The sequence below is a fragment of the Bombina bombina genome, chromosome 1 (assembly GCF_027579735.1).
Source record: "Bombina bombina isolate aBomBom1 chromosome 1, aBomBom1.pri, whole genome shotgun sequence".
NCBI classification, from domain to species: Eukaryota; Metazoa; Chordata; class Amphibia; order Anura; family Bombinatoridae; genus Bombina; species Bombina bombina.
In genome coordinates this window covers 598,286,114-598,312,722 of record NC_069499.1, presented here as the reverse complement: position 1 = coordinate 598,312,722, position 26,609 = coordinate 598,286,114, and the positions used below count along the sequence as shown (strand labels likewise).

At 39.8% G+C, this 26,609-nt stretch overlaps 2 protein-coding genes across 3 annotated transcripts in view; one reads left to right on the top strand and one right to left on the bottom strand.

Annotated features, from left to right (window-relative positions):
- Positions 1-24,825, top strand: part of RBMX2 (RNA binding motif protein X-linked 2) — a 48,429-nt gene extending 23,604 nt beyond the window's left edge. For both annotated transcript variants that reach the window (XM_053698921.1, XM_053698922.1), the window contains exons 3-6: positions 6,916-6,967; positions 16,618-16,747; positions 18,820-18,994; positions 24,212-24,825. In XM_053698921.1, the coding sequence (XP_053554896.1) occupies positions 6,916-6,967; positions 16,618-16,747; positions 18,820-18,994; positions 24,212-24,705 (851 nt within the window). In that variant the 3' untranslated portion in view covers positions 24,706-24,825. The remainder of the gene's footprint in view (positions 1-6,915; positions 6,968-16,617; positions 16,748-18,819; positions 18,995-24,211) is intronic.
- The window catches only part of LOC128645715 (ecto-NOX disulfide-thiol exchanger 2), a 270,444-nt gene continuing 268,611 nt past the window's right edge, over positions 24,777-26,609 (bottom strand). The window contains exon 14 of the mRNA XM_053698920.1: positions 24,777-24,971. Coding sequence (XP_053554895.1) covers positions 24,840-24,971 — 132 coding nt within the window. The 3' untranslated portion in view covers positions 24,777-24,839. The remainder of the gene's footprint in view (positions 24,972-26,609) is intronic.

Here is a 26,609-nt window from a genome sequence, read left to right as displayed (position 1 = left end):
TGCAGGGCCTCTTTGTCCATCTTTATTCACCAATAAACAGGATGAATAAATAAGCAAAACTGATATTTTGTTTAGAAACCCCCCCTCCCCGCCCAAAAAAAAAAAAAACACGTTGCTGTTCCTTTAAATTTTACAACGAAACTGCTTTATTTTTTCAGTAATAAAAATGTAAAGTAGCACAAAAACTACTCCGGACAACCTCTACACCTCAGCTTAGCTTTGCTGAGGTGCTTACCTGCCTAAGATAAAGGAAGGGGGAAAGATGGGACAACAAGAGGGGTTTATAGCACTCTCATTCCTATTATGGTAACACCATGTATCAAAACAATGGATAAAGTAATATAATAGGGTAATAAAAACAGTAAAAGTTTATTTGGTCAATTAAAAACTAGTGGGGACCACATATTCCCCTACACACAAAACCGTTCAAAGATAGATATTAAAATAAAAACAACCTTAGTGAGCTAAGCCAAAAAACGTACCAAAGCCCTGTGGTATATGCTCCCCTGTATTCCTGGCCGATAGCTGGATACGTCGGCTTCAGGTGACAGGAGCACAACCCCAAGGCAGAGAATTGGTACGTGTGGCTGAGTACAAAGACAGATAAAATCCCTAAGTTACAAGGGACCTCGTGGGTTCTAAGAACCCCAAACAAACGCGTTTCGGCCGTGGAGCCGGCCTTTCTCAATGTTTACTACAAAAGTTATCAAGCCGAATGACCGAGAGCGGCTTCTTTTTAACTCCCATTCATGTTTTAGTTAACCAATCCAAACCCTGTTCGTGACACACCTCTATTATTTGCCAACCAGGGTGTTGTATGACGTCAAACCGCCTCCCTAGTATTGGACATAGTATGTCTTACAGATCCGTGTGTTGTAAACTTAACCAATTACTGCTTTGTTATAGGTACACATTCATAGATAAAAAGATAAGAAGATCGAAATCGTAGTTTTTCCTACATTTTTACACTTGTATATATTGTCTTTACGGGACGCCGCAGTGTGTTTGGGATAGAGGTGTTAATCAGATACCTTATTCCTGATTGGTTTAACACACAGACCGGTCGTTGCTTCATTGGTGTATAAGTTAACACCTTCTTGTATACACGCCCCTTCTTATGACTACACAATTATACAAGTGAGAATGTGCCTATAACCTGATCACAAGTAATAAATTGTCAGTATTAATGATATAAGTCACAGATCATCATTATCAGATTGCAATCTTTAAAATGCAGTATTGAGCATGTATCGATCTCCCCAACTATAGGGCGCAAGACCCCGCTTTTTTCATGACATAATTCGGCAAGTCCGTGAATACTCCATCTGATACCCTCAAAGGCATCTAGTTAGAGTTTCAAACAAAACCGAGACATTTATGTACTTAGCCCTCAGAGCAAATAACAATATACAGTTGAGTGAAACATGGGAATTGTCCCTGGCTCCCATTGGGTATTACCAAGTGGAGAGCCAGAAATTCATTGGATAGTATCACTATCAATACGCCTATCTTATATGTAAATGCCTTGTGACATTTTCAAGACAGTGTCTACGACCTCAGGCTATAAATGAAATATATGGACATATTGTTTACATATTCTCACTCAAAAGTAATGATGTTTTGTGAAACTTTGTAACACATATACTCAAAAATGAATGAATAAAGTGCAGTATGTATTCAGATTATACTCATTCTCTATTCTGATTGTATGAGATATAAAGGTAAGCATAACCAAATTCCAAATATCGTTGGACGAATATAACCGCTTCATAGTGATATACGTTATGCCCCACCAGATAGAAAATGTTCACACCTCCCATCTGTTCATGAGGACTAACATAAAGTGTGTGTACAAAGTCAACAGATCATAATGTAAATATTATTATTATTTCAAAAGGACAATTAATTAGAGGGGGAGCATGCTCTCCAACGGTAGAAGGTCTAGATATGCTTAAAATAAAACCTGGATGGATAAATGAAGGAAATGACGATACATTCATAAATGTGCACCTATTGAATTAATTTTTAATATGTATATTAATATTATAGTGAGATACAATACAGCACCCGGTCACCAAATGCTCACCATATCACTATAAAGAACAACCGTGTAACTTGGCTGTTCAAAAATCTTATGCATATAAGGGGCTAATTAAATGTATTTCAGATCGCACAGGTATGGTTGTATCAACAATTTATAAACCTGTATCTTAGAATACTCAGAGATTACCCCTATTCTGGGTGCACATATTTTCAGGGTGTACTTATTAAGTATTGTTGATATGTTAATGATAGAGTGGTATTACCAGTTTAAGATATTCTCAAATACCAGAAAAATTGGTACCATATCCTCTAATATATTTTAACATATTACAAGTACACCCAAAAATTATTGTATTCGTTCATACCAAATGGCATTACTGTATTAAGTCTGAAAAACCATTTGGCTTCCTTCTTAAGAAGTGTGTCCTCGGTATTCCAACCTCTAATTCCTACTTTAATGGTTTCAAGTGCCCAACATTTAAATCCTTGGGTTTTACCATTGTGTTGTTCTAAAAAGTGTTTAGCCACACTGGCAATCTTCTTACCATTCTCAACATCTCGAGCTGCCAACCTGATATTGCTGAGGTGCTCAGTCATCCTAGTGCCTAGACTTCTAGTGGTCATACCCACGTATAATTTGTCACATTCACAAGATAGGCAATAAACAACATTCATGGTTTTACAATTAATATGACTATTAATATACCATTTTTTACCGAATCTATCCACTACATATTTCTTCTTTTGCATATGTGCACATATGCTACAATGTCCGCATGCTATAGATCCTTTGTATAATGGTGCCTTTTTAGCATTATGGTTGAAATGGCTAGTAGTTAGACAGTCCCTAAGGTTGTTAGCCCTTCTGTACGTGAAGAGAGGTTTATCGGGAATTATAGTGTGTAGTACCTCATCACTTTTAAGGATGTGCCAATGTTTACTAATTATGCTAGACACTGTTTGGCTCTGGCTCGTGTAGGTAGATATGAATCTGAGTGGGTTAGATGATTTAGTCTCACTTGGTTTTAAAAGTTCACTTCGGTCTTTATTAAGTGCTCTATTGTAGGCCTTTGCTAGTGCTTTCTTAGAATACCCCCTCTGTAGTAATCTCGTTTTCAACTCTTTTGCAGCTACCTTAAAGGAGTCTATATCAGAGCAATTGCGTTGCATTCTCAGATATTCTCCATATGGTAAGCTCCGGATCGTATTAGGGTGATGGAAACTATCCGCCCTTAAGATATTATTAGTTGATGTGGGTTTTCACTTTCAAATTGTCACTATTCATAGTGAGATATAGTCCTAGGGGGTTCTGATTCAATACTGACACAAATTCTGACAGCAATTCACTAGATCCCTCCCATACAAAGAAGATATCGTCTATGTACCTGGACCAGTGGGAGATACAGGATGTAAATCTAGACATAGATTCATGAAACACTACGGTTTCCTCCCACCAGCCCAGGTACAGATTGGCATACGTAGGGGCACACGAAGTCCCCATTGCCGTCCCACAAGTCTGTAAATAAAATCTATCGTCAAAGACGAAATAATTGTGTCTAAGGACAAACTCCAATAACTCAATCATAAATTCCTTGTTATCATTAGATAGATCAGTCTCTTTAGATAGATAGTGTGATACAGCCCTGCACCCCAATATGGTGTCAATGCTGGTATAGAGAGATTCTACGTCACACGTGACAAAGATAGAGTTGGTAGTTATAGAGATGTCATTGATTTTATTCAGTATGTGCGTTGTATCTCTTGTGTATGAGGGTAATGATTCGGCTATATGACGTAGTCTGGCATCAATGTATTTACTGGCTTTGTCTGTCAAAGACTCTATACCCGATACAATCGGTCGCCCAGGAGGGCAAGTTAGATTCTTATGGATCTTTGGTAGTAAGTATAGGGTGGCGACCTTAGGTTGTTTAACCTCCAAGTATTTGTATTCAGTATCATCAATGATGCCATGGGATAAAGCAGATGATATCAATTTATTGTATTGTTTCAGAAAGTTTTCAGTTGGGTTATTAAAAAGGTTTATGTAGTTCTTTTTATTATGGAGTTGTTTTTTCGCTTCCTCCAGATACATTGAAGTAGGCCATAGAACTACATTTCCCCCCTTGTCACTTAATTTAATTTGTACGTCTGGCCACTGACTTAATTCAGTGAGAGATTGTTTTTCCTCAGACTCACAATGTCCAAACCTCTCTGCTATCTCCTCAGATAAGTTGAGGATGTCTTTACAAACCAGATCTAAAAAAGTGACAGTGTTATGTGATATACTATTGGGTGGTATAAACCTAGATTTGGTTTTCAATATATCCCTCCAACTAGTATTAGTAGTGGTAGTATTAGTAGTATCATCATCAGTGTCTCCCAACAGACTAAGTCATTTATAGCCATCATATCAGCCTTATCTAGTGATTCGCTGTCAGTGTTATTGGCAAAGTACTTTTTCAATAGGATTTTCCTAGTAAAGAGGTGAACATCTTTTATTATATCAAACTTATCTATTTGCGGTGTGGGTACAAATGTAAGACCTCTTTTGAGGACTGAGATATATGAGTCAGTTAACACTCTATTGGTCAAATTAATGACGTTTAGTTCTGTTTGTTGGATTTGTTTTTCTTGCTGGACGTTTTGGGGTGGAACTGAACCTGTCGACGTGTCCTTGGTCCTTTTACCCTTGCCTCTGCGGGTTCTCCGCCTAAAGGGACAGAGTCATTGGTATTGTGGGGTGTTATTCTGTTACGTAAGATGTCATGATCCGTCTCCCCTTCTCTATCTGATATTTCAGAATCACTCCCCCCCCTGTTTAGAGTTCCACAGGTATACCCTATTGTTAGTATAGTCATTCACGTCTCCGTCAATTTTTCTCTCTTTCTTATCCGCTATATATTTAGCAAAGCGTTCAACCTCCCCCTTTATTTTTGTATAGGATTTCTGAAACTCCTCTACATTTTCATGTGGTTTCAAGTCCTCACTAATCTTACTGACTTGGTCATTAATTTCTTGTAATTTTTCTTTCTCATGGTCAATAAGGTAGCCTATCAGTTTAAAGGAACATTCAGTAAGGGCATCTTCCCATAATAGTTTACGTTCTAATTTAAAATCTTGAAATGTAGGGAACATTTTAAGGCGTAACCCTCTAGGAATTACTTTGTTTTCTACATAGAAGTTAAATATACCAATGTTCCATTGTCTTTTAATTTGTTTCTTTCTGATTTTTTTTTTTGAGTTCTTTCAGGGACTTGAGCCATTCCACATTAGATTCACTTTCCTTAGTACTTTTATTTTTTAAATCCTTGGTTAACTGTTGTATATCCTCAGACCATTTTAACATCTCAGCCCCCAGGTCAAAGGTAGCCATGAGTACTGTTTAATAAATGCCAAAAAGTAAAGAAAATTCTTTAAATGTTAAATTACCCTATGTCACAAAGGACTGGAAAAAACATGTGCACAGTTAAATATAAGAAAGTGGTTTACCCACAAGTTAGACTTTTAAAAAAGGAAACACAAAACTGGCACAGTGCTTGTTAATTAAGGAATTGCTAAAGGTATGGGTGACCTTGGTGCTGCCCCTAATACATTAGACTAAGATAAAGGAAGGGGGAAAGATGGGACAACAAGAGGGGTTTATAGCACTCTCATTCCTATTACGGTAACACCATGTATCAAAACAATGGATAAAGTAATATAATAGGGTAATAAAAACAGTAAAAGTTTATTTGGTCAATTTAAAAAAATTGTTTATTTGGTCAAAAAAAAAAAAACGAAGTGATTATCCTACTAGAAAATCCGGACTCAACTGCTCTCTTTCTGAAAGTGAAGACCGGTAACTGTTATTCAGCTAGTGTCTGTGACGCAGCTCTAACTCCGCTCCGTAACACAGGAAATGAAGGGGAAAAAGGCGTGCAACAGAAAGCCTCCTCAGCTAGCCCGCCCATCGTGGGCGTTACAAAGATAACCTTCCAATCGGCTAAAAGTATTACCAAGCCGCAGGGAGTAAAGTAATAATAAAAACCACCACCTCTGAGCTCTCCTCGTCCCCAGTGCCTGCTATTGCTGCCCATAATAAAAGATCCCCCAAGCAATAGGAAAATGTCTCTTGTCCCACAATTACATTGTAAAGTGCCATCCTTTTATTTTCTGCAATGTGTCCCAGAAAAAATAAAGTTAGCACTTACCTTTAGATTTCTGCCAGGCAGCACGGCAGCTCACTAGGTTTGAGAAGGCCAGTTCCCTCACATGGACCTGTGGATAAAAACAAGACTGAGTAATCTTACTCAGGCTTGCACGAATAGGGCAGCATTAAATACACGGGAGGCGCAGTGAGGATTGCACCCCACAAGTTCCCATTGCTTGTAAGCCACCACTGCTCTACTTAAGAGACTGACATGGACTATGGCTACACCCTAGGACAAAGCAGAACAATCTTGCACTGCTTGAAAAATAATAAAATCTTAAAAGAATCTTCTTTCCACACCTAACTTTACCACTTCCTTGCTCTAACATAGGCAAAGAGAATGCCTGGGGTTGGAGGGAAGGGAGGTGATATTTAACCGCTTTGCTGTGGTGCTCTTTGTCGCCTCCTGCTGGGCAGGAGTGATATTCCCAATAGTAATTAGATGATCCGTGGACTCACCATGTCATTAGAAAGAAATACTTATCTTAAATTCTGAGTGCTATTGTATCTGTATTGTACATTTTGTAGATCATGCCATTGTACTGTATTTACTGGTCCATTAGGATGATATTAATACAAATATATATTTTTACAGCACTTTTGCATACACCGTCTTCTGCGTCTGACCTGTGAATTCCTCCACTGCTTGGCTTCTAAGCTTTATATTATTTTCCTATTTCTAGGTGGGTTGCCCTACGAGTTGACAGAAGGAGACATAATCTGCGTTTTCTCACAGTGAGTCAGCTTATCTATGGTGTGGAGGCAGAAATTTAAAGGAACAGTGTACACAAATTTTCTCCCATTTAATGTGTTCCGAATTATCCATTTTACCTACTGGGTGTGCATTAAATTGTTTACACAGTACCTTTACCTTTATTTTATCATTTGAAATAGTTGATTTTTGTCAATTGTTTCCCTGAAGTTCTGGGTACAAAAAACTACCATCAAAAAAGGTTTAGATAAAACAATGCTCCTTGGTGGGCCTGATGACCTAAACCTCTCCTCTCTGGCGAGATGATCTAATATGTCTCATCAGTACTCAAAGGTCTTTCAAAGACTTTTTAAAATTTCTTGAGTTGTTTCTCCTACACCTACATTGCACAATAATGCTAAAAAATAGCTCCCTAAGAATTGGCCAGATTTCTCTCCATGCCGGCAAGTTTTTGATCATCAGGCCCTAAGTACTGTCCTTTGAGTAGACGGTTAAAAAGAAGACGAGGAGTTTTGTAAATAATTAGACAGGATAATGGTCTGCTTTCCCTGCTAGCTTAACACATTCCATTGGGTTGTGGTATCAATTAGCAGAAACTGCTATTTCATATACAGAATTTATACCTAAAGGTGCAATTTTCCATGCATTCTAAACTCTGCAGCTGGTACAACACTGTAAACACATTAATAAGAAAACAATTTTACAGTACACTGTCCCTCTAAAAGTCTTGGTTGTGATGAGGGATTTGACTAAGATTTTTTTTTAATGTATAATGTTATATAGCAAGTAAATCGGGCAAGCAGAAAGAAGACAATAAGCACCTGGATATATTAATATAAAATGGTTTAGTCATATGTAATACAACGGTGTACTATACTTCCATTATTTATTTTGTCCCCTTTTCATGTAATTAACCCTGAAAATGGTGGGGTTTATCATTCTCAGAACTAGAGCTGAAACAACTAATCGTCATAATCGATAATAATCGATTATGAAAATAGTTGTCAACGAATCTCATAATCGATTAGTTGGTTTGCAATTAGTTGGTCTGTGCACAACACCAGCTGCTTCACTCCAATGAACTCCTGCATATGGTATTGTGTTTTATGGTTAGGTCCTTAGCCTAAAGGACGTCTGCACTTTTTCAGGACAGTATAAGCTTACAACTACCCCTGGCTTATGTGCAACCCAGATATAATAGTCATCATTTGGATTGTTTATATTAAATCTGGTGATTTGGAACTATGCTTTTCATGATATAGTGCCAAGCTTGTTGTTTACACCTTGCCCCTAGATTGATGGGAGTTATTTAAATTGATGTGCACTATTATCTGTTTGCACAATTATTAGCGTATTGCTTGCTATTGCTGATTATATGTACTGTATAAATAAATGTGTAAGGCTTTGTCTTGTTATTGATATACAGTCCTTAGTGCTTTTGATTTTGTTCTTTATTGTTTTTTTATATTTTTAATAAATTGTGATAATATGTACCAGATTCAACCTTTATAAGTATATATCCGTTATTTTTAGAGCGGACTAGATATTTCCCCTAACCTTATAGCTGGTTATTTACCATTGCATATAGATATTCAAGATATTTTTATGTTAGAATGAAGTCAAGGGTTACTTTATTGAGAGGTCCCTTGCCAAAGTAGAAAACACTTAGCATTGGTGAAGAGCTAACAAAGATAAATATCTCACTTTGGTGAAATTGGCAAAACCCTACTTATACACCTCAACAGCCTTTTCTCTGCTGCAGGAAATATAGCTGCAAACAGAGAACCAGCCTTAGCCAGAAGCATGTGGACATGTTGAGATTTTTGCATTTCAATGCAAAGTTTCTGAAAGAGTGAATAACAGAATGTTATTAACAGTGATAGTCTAACTCTTTCTAGTTCTACCTCTTTTCAAACAGTTTGTGGTTTTGTTTTATTTAATTATAAAACTGCTCTGCTGCTTAAAAATTGAAGAAACAGTTGTGTTAATGTAAAGTTTTAGTCTGAAGTTTATATTTGTAACACTCATTATGTGGATTTTATTTAAAAACATAGAAAACTATTATTGATTCTCTTTTTATCCGATTAGTCGATTAATCGAAAAAATAATCGGCCGATTAATCGATTATGAAAATAATCGTTAGTTGCAGCCCTACTCAGAACTAAAAAGCACACACCTTACTTACATATACAGTATGCTTGTAATTGTCCCTAAACAATGCTTTTTCTACTAACATTATGAATGGGGCTAGCCTTGTCAGCTGCAGACTCAAGCCTGTATTGCCTCCTCCAAATAAGGAAAGTGGTGGGTGGAGCTTTTACTATTGAAAAACAATTGCAGGAAAAAAATGTTTAGACTTGGCTGATAGGTAACTACAAGGTATTTACTGTCCCTTTAATAATTTCTCTTCTGTTGCATAAGTTTAATTTTTCTTGTTCTTTAACCCCTTGTGCCATATGGATGTAGGTACTACATCACACAATACTTTGCCCATTGTATTATGTTAACGCACCTAGGTTCACCACAGAGGTGCATGCTGTGGTTCTCGCTGTCAGCTTAGATAGTGGATACTATAGCTCGTTGCACAAGGCATCTGCCTTTATATGGTATATGAAGGCAGATTACTAATCGCTACACTGTCTGTGTCACTATTTGTAATGATTGTTCATTGATGTTGAGTGTGAGGAAAGGAGGATGGGTCCACCCCCAGTGGAGTATTGGGGGGGGGAACGAGCAAGTTTTACTACACTACAGCAACAAGGGATGTCAGGGGAGAAGGGATAGGGTCCTATACTACTTGGTAAGTGGACTTGGATGGGGTTTCCTACGCTACAATTTTTTTTTTTTTTTTACTGTCAGTTTAGCTGCCAGTAACAAACATTGTGGGAGGGTTAAAGAGCTGTTTGGGGGAATCGGGGAGTGGGAGGAGGTTTCTGCTAGCCATTTCAAGTGTGTTGTGCAGCTTCTAATTGCCAAAACCAATGGCAAACCAATGCATGTCTGCTGTTTCTGAAAAAAGAAAATTTATGCTTACCTGATTTTTTTCTTTTTAGACACGACAAGTCCAAGGATTTCATCCTTACTTGTGGGATATTCACCTCCTGGTCAGCAGGAGGAGGCAAAGAGCACCACAGCAGAGCTGTTAAATAGCTTCTCCCTTCCCTCCCACTCCAGTCATTCGGCCGAAGTTAGAAAGAGAAAGGAAAAGCCAAGGTGCAGAGGTGTCTGAAGTTTACAAAAATTAATAACCTGTCTCAGAGAACAGGGCTGGTCGTGGACTCATCGTGTCTAAAAAGAAACAAATTTATCAGGTAAGCATAAATTCTTTTCTTTTTAAAGACACTACGAGTCCACGGATTTCATCCTTGTGGGATACAATACCAAAGCTAGAGCACACGGATGATAAGCGAGGGACAAGACAGGGAACCTAAACGGAAGGCACCACTGCTTGAACCTTTTTCCCAAAAAACAGCCTCAGCCGAGGCAAAAGTATCAAATTTGTAAAATTTAGAAAAAGTGTGAAGAAAGGACCAAGTTGCAGCCTTGCAAATCTTTTCTACAGAAGCTTCATTCTTGAATGCCCATGAGGAAGCAACAGCCCTAGTGGAATGAACCATAATTCTTTCAGGAGACTGCTGTCCAGCAGTCTCATATGCAAAACGTAGCCGTATATTTCTGACCCTTATGTTTTCCAGAGACAATGACAAACAAAGAAGACGACTGACGAAAGTCCTCAGTCGCGTGTAAATAAAATTTCAAAGCACAAACCACATCCGAATTGTGCAAAAGACGCTCCGTTTGAGAAGAAGGATTAGGACACAAGGAAGGAACAACAATCTCCTGATTAATGTTCCTGTCTGAAACAACCTTAGGGAGGAACGCTAGTTTAGTACGTAAAACACCTTATCCGAATGAAAAATAAGGTAAGGTGAATTGTATTGCAATGCCGAAAACTCAGACACTCTTCGAGCTGAAGAAATGTCAACAAGAAATAAAAGTTTCCAAGATAACAACTTAATATTTAAGGAATGCATAGGCTCAAAAGGAGCCCCTTGAAGAACTAAATTCAGACTCCATGGAGGAGCAATTGGTTTAAACACAGGTCTGATTCTAACCAAAGCCTGACAAAAGGATTGAACATCTGGAACATCTGCCAGACATTTGTGTAACAAAATAAATAAGGCAGAGATCTGATCCTTTAGGGAACTTGCAGATAAACCCTTCTCCAATCGTTCTTGGAGAGAAGACAAAATTCTGGGAATCTTAAATCTACTCCATGAGTAGCCCTTGGATTCACACCAATAAAAATATTTACACCATATCTTATGGTAAATCTTTCTAGTCACAGGTTTACGAGCCTGGATCATGGTCTCTATGACCGAATCAGAAAACCCCCGCTTGGACAGGATTAAGCGTTCAATCTCCAAGCAGTCAGCTTCAGAGAAACTAGATTTGGGTGAAAGAAGGGCCCTTGAATGAGAAGGTCCTTCCTCAACGGAAGTCTCCAAGGTTGCAGGGATGACATATCCACCAGATCTGTATACCAAATCCTGCAAGGCCATGCAGGAGCAATGAGGATCACTGCTGCCCTCTCCTGTTTGATTCGAGCGATGACTCGAGGAAGAAGCGCAAACGGAGGAAATAGGTATGCAAGATTGAAGGACCAAGGAACCGCCAGAGCATCTATCAGTTCTGCCTGGGGATCCCTGGACTTCGACCCGTATCTCGGGAGCTTGGCATTCTGATGAGATGCCATGAGATCCAACCCCCGGCCAACCCCGTTTGAGAATCGGGTTCGAGAACACTTCCAGATGGAGTTCCCACACCCCCGGACGAAAAGTCTTCCTACTCAGAAATCTGTCTCCCAGTTGTTCCAACCCTGGGATGAGGATCGCCAACAGACAGTAAGAATGGGTCTCCGCCCATTGAATTATTCTGGCAACCTCTGTCATCGCCAAGGAACTCCTTGTTCTTCCCCAATGAGTGATGTAGGCCACTGACATAATGTTGTCCGAGTCAGACCTGATAAACTGAACCGAGGTCAATTGAGGCCAGGCCAGAAGAGCATTGTAGACCGCTCTTAGCTCCAGAATGTCTATAGGAAAAAATCGGACTCTGTGTCCATAATCCTTGAGCCTTTAGGGAGCCCCAGACTGCTCCCCACCCTAGGAGTCTGGTATCTGTCGTCACAATCACCCTGTCACGCTGCGCCGTTGCTAGGGGCGCGGCGTCTTCCGCATGCTCGTTGCCTAGGGCTGTGTCCATTCTGGATGCGTGCGGCGATGACGTCAGACGATCTGTCACTGCCCAAGTATAGTTGCTACTTCTTGTGCTCCTGGGAGTGACTGATCGTCTGCTGAACTGATATTTTGTTACTGAAACCTTGCTTGTCTAACTACGCTACCTGGTTAACCCCTAAGCTGCTGGACTGATACTTTTGTTGCTGAAACCTTGCCTGTCTTACTACTCTACCTGGTTAACCCCTTATCTGCTGGACTGATCCTTGTTGCTGAACCTTGCCTGTCTTACTTCGCCACCGGGTTAACCCCTTGATTTCTGGCCTGACTTTTTGTTGCCGTATCCTGTCTGCCTATTTGCCTTGTGCTGTCCAGCCTGTGGTGAGTGCCGCTCTCCTCATTTGCCTGATACTCTCTGCTCTGGGATATTCCCTATCTTTCCGGCTCGACGCCGGGATAACGAGACTACTGGCCGAGTTCGGTCTGATAGAGGAGTATCCCACGAGCCTTACACACCCAAGATGGTCTGCAAAAGCATGTTCCCTGGGAGGATCAACTGCAGAGCCCTGAGATGAAGCGAGCAAACGGAATGATAGCCATAGCCGCCACCATCAGCCCTATTGACTCCATGCACTGAGCCCCTGAAGGAAGAGGAGTGGACTGAAGGGCTAGACAAGTGTCAATCTTTGATTTCCTGACTTCTGTCAGAAATATTTTAGAGTCTAAAATGGTTCCTAGGAAAGTCATACTTGTGTGTGGAACTAAGGAACTCTTTTTTTCTAAATTCACCTTCCAGCCACGGGATATTAGGAAGGACAACACCAAGTCCGTGTGGGACTTGCTAGCTGAAAGGATGGCGCCTGAACTAGAATGTCGTCCAGCCACTGCAATGTCCTTTGAACGAAGCACCGCCAACAGAGATTCCAGAACCTTTGTAAAGATTCTGGGGGCTGAGGTAAGACCGAAAAGGAGAGCCACTAACTGGTAGTGTTTGTCCAGAAAAGCAAATCTTAAGAACTTGTGATGATCCCTGTGACTGGGAACATGCAGATATGCGTCCTTTAAATTCACTCTGGTCATAAAATGACCCTCTTGGATCAATGGTAGGATGAAACAAATAGTTTCCATCTAGAAGGACGGTACCCTGAGAAACTTGTTTAGGCTCTTGAAATCTAGAAATGGTCTGAAGGTTCCCTCCTTTTTGGGAACCACAAATATATTGGAATAAAACCCTAGTCCCTGTTCCAGAATTGGAACAGGATAAATCACTCCCAGAGCTGAGAGGTCTATCACACAATGTAATAACGCCTCTCTTTCCATCTGGTCTGCCGAGAACCTCAAATTAGGAATCTGCCCCTGGGGGGAAAAAAACCTTGAACTCCAGATTGTATCCCTGAGACACAATTTCTATTGCCCAGGGATCCTGGACATCCTTAACCCAGGCTTTGAACAAAGAAGGAAAGCCTGCTCCCTACAAGATCTGGTCCCGGAGCGAGGGTATACCCTCCATGCTGTCTTGGAATCACTAGTCGGCTTCTTGGACCGCTATCCCTTGTTCCAAGACTGGTTGGGTCTCCATGTAGGTCTGGACTGTTCCTGCTTAGGAGGAAGGAGAGTTTCCCCTGAAATTACGAAAGGAACGAAAAAAATGTTGCCCTTTTTTCTTTCTTTCTCTTGTCTTGCGGGAGAAGATGACCCTTACCTCCCGTGATATCAGAGATAATCTCCTCCAGATCGGGTCCAAACAAAGTCTTCCCCTTGTATGGAATGGCTAGAAGCTTAGACCTAAAAGACACATCTGCAGACCAGGGCTTTAACCACAAGGCTCTGCGGCCCAAGATAGACAAACTCGATATCTTCGCTCGCCATTTGATAACTTGAAGGGAAGCATCTGACTTAAGGCATTTGCAAGTTTGAGAGCCTTTATCCTATCTTGGATCTCATCCAGAGAAGTCTCAGTCCTGAGGGCCTCAGCGCATCAAACCAATATGCCGCCGCATTAGTAATGGTGGTGGCAAAACACACAGACGGCTGCCAAATACAAAATAACTCCAAAAGGAGTAAGAGGAAACGCAGACCACTGCATGTGGACTATAAATTTTTTGGAATTTGTAGCATATCTTAATCAGCGTCACTATGCTTCCTAGACAAACATACGCCCCAGAAAGGAGTAGATTTAGACAAGACTATCTTTATCAAATTAAGATCACTCAAAAAAAGAGAAATAGAAAAGGATTGGTAGTACCACAATGGTATCCATCCTAAAAAACAAGGGACCCCTAGCAGGGCGTTTTGATCCATCCTGAGTCACAAAGAATGAATTACACAAATGAACAGTTGGGATTCCACAACAAAAAATAACACGTAAAAAATGTTACCGTCTCTTTTTTTTTTTTTATTTATTAATCTTCTGAAAGACACTTATAAATAAACGTTACTCTACTCAAAGATATCGCCATGATTTAAAAGAAGCGATGCTTTGCGTAGCAACTCCAGATGGAGTTTGTAAGGAACCGCAGAGCACTGCCAGAGTGTTAGAACATTCTTTGAACACCTCCTCAATCAGGAACATATAAGGCAAGATGCTTACATTTTATTGATAATTAAAATTCAATATATAACTACCGATACTGTGTCTTTAAATGTTGATGTGAAACCTATAATTATAACCGATAACGGAAACAATAGAATAAAAACGTGAGGGAATATAAACGCTGTTACCCAGCTGAGACGAAAGGTAGCCTTCACAATCCTGTCACTATAGCGCTGGCTTAAGCGCAAATACTCGGTTGATAACTGCTCCTATCCTTCCGATAACCGGAAGAGATAAGGAGGAAGTGGATTACACAAAGCACCATTCTGGACTTCTCCCGCTCAAAAGAGAAGAGCGCACATACACGGCGCCATTCAACAAGCTCCGCCCTTCGTGGGCATTACCTAAGCCAACTCCTGATTGCCATTGTTTAAGTATAGGCGCCGGGAGCAAAGAAGAGAATGGTATACCGCTGTTACTTTCGCACTTGTGTTAAACAGCCATCTGCTCTAATAAGACATACAACTGTGAAAAAGAGGTCTCTATTCGATCTCCCGGTCGCCTTGCTAAAAATATGGGCACCTGGGGAGCAAAGTATAAAATGCACAACATACTGCGCCCGCTGTGACAAACCGTTCTCTGTGCAGTCTCCCGGTCGCCTTGCTTAAGACTAGACACCGGGAGCAAAGTATAAAATGCACAACATACTGCGTTCCAAACAGTTCTCTATGCAATCTCCACATACTGCGTTAATATATACCACTGTGACAAACAGCATGAGTATATTCAATAGCTCTACATAACATTAGAGCCTCTAGAAAAAACTCAATATAAAATCTCCCGGTCGGTTTTAATATTAGATATGAGACCGCCGGTAGATGAGACACATGTAAACTCCAGTGTCCTAGCTGCCTTAAGTCCCCTAATAGGCTAGGAGAATCTTCTGTTTAGTTCACTGAGGTCTAGAAAAATAACAAAGTGCCCAGACCTTTTTCTGAGATCCTCTACCCCCAGAAATAAAGTCAGCACTTACCTAATTTTCTCCCTTCCATGGACCTGTAACGAAAAGGAAAGTCCTGAGTAAAGTCCCTCAGGTTTTCTTAGTAAGGGCAGCATCAGAATATGGGAGGCACAGTGAGAATTATGTCCCACAAGTTCCCATTGCTTTAAAGCCACCAAAAGCGCTACTGAAGAGACTGATATAGACTACGGCTACACCCTAGAACAAAGCAGCACAATCTTGTACTACTTTAAAAATAATAAACTCTTGATTGAAGAATCTATACTAACACCTCACTTTACCTCTTCCTATCACTAACGTAGGCAAAGAGAATGACTGGAGTGGGAGGGAAGGGAGGAGCTATTTAACAGCTCTGCTGTGGTGCTCTTTGCCTCCTCCTGCTGACCAGGAGGTGAATATCCCACAAGTAAGGATGAAATCCGTGGACTCGTTGTGTCTTTAAAAAGAAAATGGGATCCTAGAGAAGCTTTTACAGTACTTGTGTATAAATAATTTTAGTGAGAAACTAAAGTTAACTTTTTTTTTTATAGGATCGTAATTGGTGGCCAAATAGTAGCATGACATACTAAATTGGGCCTAGATCAATGCCTTGGGTTGTCTACTTTAAAAAAAAATAAATAATAATAAATATATATATATATATATATATATATATATATATATATATATATATATATATAGTGTGTGTTTTCATAGGTACATAAAAAACAAAGGCTATATTTCTGTTTAAACTGAGTGATAGAAAAAAAATTTATAAACGCTCTGGTACTTTGGACAAGTTTTTCTCTGAAATTCCCGGCAGCAAAGGGGTTAACACAATTCCCTCTAGGGTAGACTCTTTGTGTATCATGCATTTTATTATACATGTGTGTTTTTATACAGATATGGAGAGGTGGTCAATATTAATCTTGTCCGTGATAAAGCTACTGGCCGTTCAAAGGGATTTTGCTTCCTTTGCTATGAGGACCAGAGGAGTACTGTGTTAGCAGTGGATAACCTGAATGGGATAAAGGTAAGAGGCCTTTTAATATATGGTATATAGAATAAACTGCATTTTGTTACTGTAGGAGAAGCATAAAGTTATAGGGACATAATTCTTATGCTGCATTACTTTCAAGTGATTTAGCATATAGCTGTAAAAAGCTAATAGGAAAATATCACCTGAACATCTCTATGTAAAAAAATTAGATATTCTACCTCAATTTCCTCAGCTCACCAGAGTAAGTGTTCTATAAAAAGTTATCTTTCAGTTACTGCTCAGCCGCATGTTTAAAAATAAATGAACAGCAGCCTGTCAGCATCAGCAGTGCTTAGGTCATGAACTGTTTCACTGTGATCTCATGAGATTTCATAATAAACCCACATTTTTTCTTTCATTATTCGGATAGAGCATGAAATTTTAAGCAACTTACTAATTTACTCCTATTACCAATTTTACTTTATTATCTTGCTATCTTTATTTTAAAAAGCAGGAATGAAAGCTTTGGAGCCGGCCCATTTTAGGTTCAGAACCGGGGTTGTGCTTGCTGATTGCATGGCTAAACCAAAAACAGGCCAGCTCCAAAGCTTTCATTTCTGCTTTTTCAAATACAGATACCAAGAGAACAAAGAAAAATTGATAATAGGAGTAAATTAGAAAGTTGCTTAAAATTGCATGCTCTATCTAAATCATGAAAGCAAATATTTGGGTTTTATTATCCCTTTTAAACGGAAAAGGGAAATAACGAGTGTGCATGAGGCACACTCCCTTGCAGGTCCTGGTACAGGCATACTGATTGGCTGCTTAAAGTCCTTTTACAATGGGGGGGTGAATACTAAGGACATTTTGATGTAAAATTTTTCGTTTTTACATAGAGATGTTCAGGTGATATTTTCTAGTCAGCTTCTTACAGCTATGCTGCATCACTTTCAAGTGTTTCAGCATTTGGGTATCATGGCCCTTTATAGCATTTGCAAGAGGAGTAAGATCTGAGTGGTGTAATTTTGAGAGGGAAAAAGGGTAGGATAGAGCATAATTGAAGGAGGAGGTATTAGGAGAGAGAACGCAATTCCAGTGGCTATGCTGAATATAGAAAGGAAGAATATTTATCTAATTTTTGTTATTTTATGTGAGGAGTGAATAGGGACATTGTGCTATACGTAAAGGGACATAAGGGCAATACAAAAATGCCCTAATTTATTAGACATTTTTATTGAACTGTTGATTACACAGGAGTTCAGTATATAGTTTAAAGTCCGCTACAGAACATTAATGCATTACGGGCTGTAGCTGAACTGCCAGTGTGTATCCACCAGTTACCAGCCATGTTCAGCTCTGGAGCAGAAGTGTATTACGGCTATAGAGGTGACTGTAACAGTTTAATTCCTTTGTTATATGCAAGCAACATAAATACACCTGAATGTTGTATTTTTTGTATTTAATGTCCCTTTGAAACCATTAAGAATAAGTTATGGGTCCACTGCTTCTGTAGATTATGTTCTTGGTGCTGGTCATGAGTATGGTTAGGTATTCTGTCTTAAGCTTGAATGGAAGATTTTTACCATCCCAGACACCCTTTGGCTAGCCTTAGCAACAAGTCACCAGTAAGTGGGTGGAGATGACACAGCACAGACTGGAGATGGAAAGTATGTGTTGTGATAGAATAGTCTATGCCCTAATCTCTGCCTGAATCATATCAACAATATGTTGATACTGTAGCTTTGTGTAATGTTGAGATATTTTTGTGAACATTAGGTCTGCAAATCAGTAGGCTTGATGGCAGCAAGGCACAACACTAGCTGTTATGAGGGGCAAAAAGCGTATATGGTAATAGAGCAATAACCATAGTGATTTATATTTAAACATAGTAAGGAACACATTGTTTTTGATCTATATGGGTTTGAGGTTATGGAAATGCTTACTGGTATCAAATAAGCAGCTTGATAATCAGGTAGAGAGAGGTATTCTAACTAGTCATTTGCATGGTAGCTCATCCTCTAAATGGGATGGAATGTGAGGAACATTGATAGCAGGTTATGTGCAAAAGAAATAGAGTACGTTGGTTTACTTTGATACTAAAGAGGCAAATGTACGTTTATTTTTAGCTGAAGGGGCGCACAATCCGTGTAGATCATGTGTCAAATTATCGGCCCCCAAAGGATTCTGATGATATGGATGAAGTAACCCAAGCACTAAGAGAGCGTGGTTGTGGAGCACGAACACCTTCCCCATTATCTTCAGATGTGGAGGAGGAATTGAGGCGCAAAAAGAAAAAGAAAGGTGGTATATTGCCTTTACCCTTATTAATATCCTTCTGCATTCTCCTCCCTTGCAGACTTTATATATATATATATATATATATATATATATATATATTTTGTTTAGTGTGCAAAACTTCAGATTCTGTTGTTTTGTAAATAATAATAATAATAATAAAAACAGATCAGAGGTGCTATTCAAAATATTTCTTTTACAAGATATGACGAGTCCACGGATTTCATCCTTACTTATGGGATATCGCCTCCTGGTCAGCAGGAGGAGGCAAAGAGCACCACAGCAGAGCTGTATATATAGCGCCTCCCTTTCCTCCCACCCCAGTCATTCTCTTTTCCTGTGTTAGTGTAGGAAGAGGTAAAGTGAGGTGTTAGTTTAGATTCTTCAATCAAGAGTTTATTGTTTTTAAATGGTGCCAGTGAGTACTATTTTTCTAAGGGTAGAGCATCAGGTTTTTCAACAATGGGAACTGAGGAGATTCTACATTCTCGCTTCACTCCCCATGCTGGTGCTGCCCTGCTGATCGTCTTATCAGATATTACATAAGGCCCTGTTAGTCCCCACAGAACTACAGGAGGTGATGACAAGGGACCTCTTCTTCGTGTGGGACAGGTTCATGATGTGATCAACACTGCGGTATGTAGTCTTTTTGATTCTGGGGAGACAGTGTAGCTCAGAACAGACTGGACGTTACTTGCTACAAAACAAAAGGGGTAATCAACTTGCAAGAGTTCTTACTTGCTTAGCAGTTTCCCCTCTTATATTGCTTATATGTATAACAGTGGGTTGGTGTGAATATATGACCCGGTTTATTACGGTGGACATTTGGAATGCGGGCTGACGCAGGGGACTGTTTGGGAGTTTTTACTCCGTTGGTTTACATATCTTTTACATTTGTGATTGTGGAACAGTTTTTGAGGGGGGCACACTGGTTTGTATGTAAGTCAGGTTTATCCTACATTGATATTTCCCATGCGGTCTTTCCTATGGGGTTTTTCTACCGCCCACGAAGGGCGGGGCTTAATGTTCGCACGCTTAGCCGCGCACTTGCTATTCCGGCTTCTGACAGTCACGGAGGGGTACTTCGAGGCTCCTGTGTTTCCTACGTCCGCTTGTCTTCAGTTTCTCAACATCGCAAGCGGACTTAGGCAGCAGGTCACAGAGGATTTTTTTTTTTTGCTGGTTGTGAGGTAGGCGCTACAGCAGAGCTGTGGCTTGGTGCAGGGGTTATTTTTTAGTCACTATAGTAGGTTAACATAAAAAGGACTACTGTAACCCAACGAAAGTGAATAGGTTTCTGCAACTCCCTATTCCTTATTGTTGAATGCTATGTAGTAAAATTTGTACCGGTTTAAATTTTAAAGGCACAGCACATATTTTGTTATTTACATTTCATATCTGTACCACGACCAATATTGCACTTTGTTTTTCTTTTTATCATGGCTGACCTACTGGAACATACTTGTTCTATGTGTTTAGCTGCTAATGTGGAACCCCCTCTTACATTTTGTCCCTCATGTACCGAGAGGACTTTACAGTTTAAAGATCAGATTTTCTTTAAGGCTAGCATATCTAAGGATGCTTTTCAGCCTGATGAGACTCGGGGTATGCTGCAACTTTCTCCCCAAGCGTCACAGCCTTTAACACCAACTCAAGCGCCATCAACCTCATTTACTCTGCAGCATATGGCGGCAGTTATGTCATCCACTCTTACAGAGGTTTTGTCTAAGTTGCCAGTGTTGCAAGGCAAGCGTAGTAGAAGAGAGGAGCAGGTGGTCCAGGCGACTTCTGACTCTTTGATGGCGATCTCCGACGTACACTCCCAGGGCTCTGAAGTGGGAGTTAGGGAGACTATCTGAAGGGGAATTGTCTGATTCAGGAAGTACATTGCCCCAGACAGATTCGGACGTAATGTCCTTCAGATTTAAGCTTGAACACCTCCGTCTGTTGTTGCGGGAGGTTTTGCTAACTCTGGATGACTGTGACTCTATTGTGGTACCACCAGAGAAATTGTGTAAGATGGACAAATACTTAGAGGTTCCTTCTTATTCTGATGTTTTTCCTGTTCCTAAGAGAATTTCAGAAATTATTACACGGGAATGGGAAAGACCGGGTATCCCTTTGTATCCCTATTTACCCTTCCCCTACTTTTAAAGGACCAGTAAACACAGTAGATTTGCATAATCAACAAATGCAAGATAACGAGACAATACAATAGCATTTACTCTGAATTTCAAATAAGTAGTAGATTTTTTTTTCTAACAGATTTCAAACGTCTGTCTATTTCCACTCCCCCTATACCATGTGATAGCAATCAGCCAATCACAAATGCATATACGTATAGTCTGTGAATTCTTGCACATGCTCAGTAGGAGCTGGTGACTCAAAAAGTGTAAATATAAAAGAATGTGCACATTTTTTTTAATGGAAGTAAATTGGAAAGTTGTTTAAAATTACAAGCTGTATCTGAATAATTAAAATTTAATTTTACCTGAGTGTCCCTTTAAGAAAATGTATCCTATAGCTGGCACCGTTCTGGATTCTTGGCAAACGGTCCCTAAGGTGGAGGGAGCTATATCTACCCTGGCTAAGCGTACGACTATCCCTATTGAGGACAGTTGTGCTTTCAAAGACCCTATGGATAAAAAGTTGGAGGGTCTTCTAAAAAAAAGCTATTTGTTCATCAAGGGTTTCTATTACAACCGACGGCTTGCATTGTACCAGTCACAACTGTGGCTGCGTTTTGGTTTGACGCCTTAGAAGAGTCTCTTAAGACTGAGACTTCATTAGAGGAAATAATGGATAGAATTAAGGCCCTTAAGCTGGCTAATTCTTTTGTTACGGATGCCGCCTTTCAGATCGCCAAATTGGCGGCTAAGAATGCAGGATTTTCCATTTTAGCGCGCAGAGCCTTATGGTTTAAATCTTGGTCTGCGGATGTGTCCTCTAAATCCAAGCTTTTGGCTATTCCTTTTATGGCAAAGACCCTATTCGGGCCTGACTTGAAAGAGATCATTTCTGACATTACGGGAGGTAAGGGTCACCTCCTACCTCAGGATAAAACATCTAAGCAGATGGGTAGACAGAGTAATTTTCGTTCCTTTTGAAATTTCAAGGGAGTCTCCTCTTCACAGGAAGGGAATTTTGCATAAGCCCAGTCTGTCTGGAGACCCAACCAGGCTTGGAACAAGGGTAAACAACCCAAGAAGCCTGCTGCTGCTCCCAAGACAGCATCTAGTAGGGGGCAGACTTTCTCTCTTTGTCCAGGCTTGGATAAGAGACGTTCAGGATCCCTGGACACTAGAAATCGTGTCCCAAGGGTATCAGCTGCAGTTCAAAAATTCCCTCCCAAGGGGAAGGTTTCTTCTTTCACGATTGTCTGTAGACCAGATAAAAAGAGAGGCGTTCTTACGTTGTGTAAAAGACCTCTCCACTATGGGAGTTTTACTCAAATCTTTTTGTGGTTCCCAAAAAAGAGGGAAAGTTCCGACCCATTTTAGAGCTCAAGAGTCTAAACAAGTTTCTTAGAGTTCCATCCTTCAAGATGGAGACTATTCGGACAAATTCTTCCTTTGATCCAGGAGGGTTAATATATGACTACCGTGGACTTAAAGGATACATATCTTATTCTTCACATTTCTATCCACAGAGATCATCACCAATTCCTGAGGTTTGCCTTTCTGGACAAACATTTTCAATTCGTGGCCCTTCCCTTCGGGTTGGCCACGGCACCCAGGATCTTCACAAAGGTTCTAGGGTCTATGCTGGCGGTTCTCAGACCGCGGGGCATTGCAGTGGTGCCTTATCTGGGCGATATTCTGATCCAGGCGTCGTCTTATCAGCTGACAAAGTCTCATACTGACATGGTTGTAGCTTTTCTAAGGACTCGTGGGTGGAAGGTGAATCTAGATATGGCGTAAATATCTTTTATTGGTGCAAATCCAAGGGCTACTCATGGAGTAAGATTAGGATTCCTAGGATTTTGTCCTTTCTCCAAGAAGGATTGGAGAAGGGGTTATCAGCAAGTTCCTTAAAGGGACAGATTTCTGCTTTATCTATTTTATTACACAAACGTCTGGCAGATATTCTGGATGTTCAATCCTTTTGTCAGGCTCTAACTAGGATCAGGCCTGTGTTTAGACCTATTGCTCCTCCTTGGAGTTTGAATTTAGTTCTTAAGGGGGTTCCGTTTGAACCCATGCATTCCATAGATATTAGGTTATTATCTTGGAAAGTTTTATTTTTAGTTGCTATTTCTTCTGCTCGCAGAGTTTCTGAGCTTTTGGCTCTACAATGTGATTCTCCTTACCTTGTTTTTCATTCCGATAAGGTAGTGTTACTTACCAAACCTGGTTTTCTTCCTAAGGTTGTTTCCAACAAAAATATTAATCAGGAAATTATTGTTCCTTCATTGTGTCCTAATCCTTCTTCTAAGAAGGAGCGTCTGTTACATAACTTGGACATGGTCCGTGCCCTGAAGTTTTACTTACAGGCGACTAAAGAATTTCGTCAATCATCTTCATTATTTGTTGTTTTTGCCGGAAAACGTAGGGGACAGAAAGCTACGGCTACCTCCCTTTCTTTTTGGCTGAAGAGTGTCATCCGTTTTGCATATGAGACTGCTGGACAGCAGCCTCCTGAAAGAATTACGGCTCAGTCTACTAGGGCTGTGGCTTCCTCATGGGCATTTAAAAATGATGCTTCTGTTGAACAGATTTGCAAGGCTGCAACTTGGTCGTCTCTTCACACTTTTTCCAAATTTTACAAATGTGATACTTTTGCCTCGTCCGAGGCTGTTTTTGGGAGAAAGGTTCTTCAAGCAGTGGTGCCTTCCGTTTAGGTTCCTAAGACAGGTCTTTATTTTTATAAACTTAAGTCACATCTGCACCTTGGCTTTTCCTTTCTCTTCCTAACTTCGGTCGAATGACTGGAGTGGGAGGGAAGGGAGGAGCTATATATACAGCTCTGCTGTGGTGCTCTTTGCCTCCTCCTGCTGACCAGGAGGCAATATCCCATAAGTAAGGATGAAATCCGTGGACTCGTCATATCGTAAAAGAAATAAATTTATCAGGTAAGCATAAATTTCCTTTTTCAATACGTAGGTCCAGGGACCACCAACCAAAATATATTTAGTTCAGTGTTGGAAATAAACGAATGATAGCTGAAATTTTGCACATCTAAAATATATTTATATTATTGTTTTTAAATGTATTTTTTTGATAGATAAAAAAAAGAAGAAAGAACGCATAAAAGTGGAAAGCAGTGCATCATCTGGTGGAAAGAGAGATGGTAGGGAGAAGGACAGGGGAGAGAGCAGTATGGGTGACTTAAGTACAGTCATTAAACAAGAACGTGTTGATCCAGCGTATGACAAATATCAAACATCTAGCGTAACTAAAAGAGAATGTTCCAGGGAGCGGGAGGAAGAGAGACCTAATAAAAAAATTAGTGATAATAAAGACTTTCATCGGGATGAGAGAAACAAATATAGAGAAAGAGATGATGAAAGAAACAGACCGAAAGATGATAGACACAGAGAGAGAAATGAAGAACGGCAAAGAGAAAGAAATGTACAAAGACAGAGAGATGAGGAACGACGTGGGGGACGCCAGGAGGAGAGACAGAGGCACAATGAACAAACCAGATCCAGGCATGGAGAGCGACAGGAACAGCAAACTAAAGACTACTATAACAGTGACAGAAAGCACAAGAGATAGCACCCAAACGTAAAGTGAGGAATTAACAATGATTATTTTATGGTGGAGTTAAAATAAGAAACATTACACTGTTGAGTAAAATGCATTTTTATATAATAAAACTTTTATGTATAAACAAAACTGGTAAAGCATTGTCATGTTAATGGAAGTTGCTGGAAGCCACAAAATTTCCACCTTGCTGCTAAAGTGGCTCCTGTCCCACTGAGCTCAGATTGGAAGAGTCGATGATTACTGGAGAGAAGGTTCTGAATCTCTTGCTGACATACCTAGAGAGAGAGAGAGAATGGTTTGACTAAGATCTTTGGAGAAATAACATTCATTACCCAATACCCAATCATTAGGAGATATGCAATACAAACTAGTCTATAGCAACAGTTCAGTATAAAGATGATCATTATATATATATATATATACACAATAAAGATCACATTAATCCATTAATCTCTGAGCACCATCAGGACTGTTTGGTTTTAATATGCATGGTTTCAACACAAGATAACTGCTGGGACCCTCTAATAGGTGTATGGATTGTTGCCCTTGTCTTTGGTAATGGCTTTCTGCTATACCAGCTATTTGCTAGGGCAGCTATGTACCTTGTAGAAGTAAACAATGTGTTTGTGGGCAGTATTCCATAATTTCCGTTGCCAGATTTTAGCTTGTACTGAATGCCTGGTGTATACCAGTTTTATTATTTAGCCAATGCTTAAGTGTTGTGCCTTATTGGCTCTAGCAGGGATAAACCTCTTAAAAAGATCATTTTGAGGCTTTATCAAGTCCTTTTACCTTTTGATTTTGACAAGTAAAAAAAAATGGGCCTGTAAACGTGTTCAGCTTGTTCTCCGATCTAACAAATCACTGTGGAAAAACATTGCAGGCCCAGGTATAGTCCACCTCGCTTAAAGAAAGAAAGAAACACCTCTTCCTTTTACGTGAAAATTGTACTTTGTTAAAGTTCCATAGAAAGGCCAAAAAGTAAATCATTGCCAAATTCAGCTATTTGATTTGCAAGTTACAGAATTAGCTTTTTTGGCCTTTCTAGGGAATGTGGGACGAGCACAATTTTTAAGAAAAAGCAAGTCCCCCCCCCCCAGGGACTGTCTACTTGAAAATTGTTATTGTTTAAAAAGATAATACCTTTATTACCCATTCCTCAGTTTTGCATAACCAAACATTGTTATATGAATACACTTTTTACCTCTATTACCTGTATCTAAGCCCCAGCAGGCAGCCCCTCGGTGCTCTGTGCTTTTTACAATCTTGCATTGTAGCCAATCAGTGCTGGTTCTTGTATAACCATTATTCTCCACAGGAGTGAGCACAATGTTATGTATATGGCACACATGAACTTGCACTGTTGTGCAAAAATTAAAAAAGGTGATAAGAGGCGGCCTGCAGGGTCTTAGAAACAGTCAAACTTGGAGGTTATAAAGTATATTAATATAACAATGTTGGTTATGCTGGGGAATGGTTATTAAATAACGCATTTATCTTTTTAACCCCTTAATGACCACAGCACTTTTCCATTTTCTGTCCGTTTGGGACCAAGGCTATTTTTACATTTCTGCAGTGTTTATGTTTAGCTGTAATTTTCCTCTTACTCATTTACTGTACCCACACATATTATATACCGTTTTTGTCCATTTTTCTTGTAGGAACTTATGTGCTCCTCTAAAGGCTTTAACCGCAGAAGATGCAGCCTTAAAGGGATTCTAAACCCACATTTGTTTATGATTCAGATAGAGCAGGCAATTTTAAGCAACTTTCTAAATTTACTCCTATTAATTTTTCTTCGTTCACCCTTTCTATAAAGAAATGCTTCCACAAATTACTCCTGCCAAAGTAAACTTTTCTCCTCTCTTCAAATAGGTCCTAGCTAGGCTATACATAAATGGACAGGGAGACCT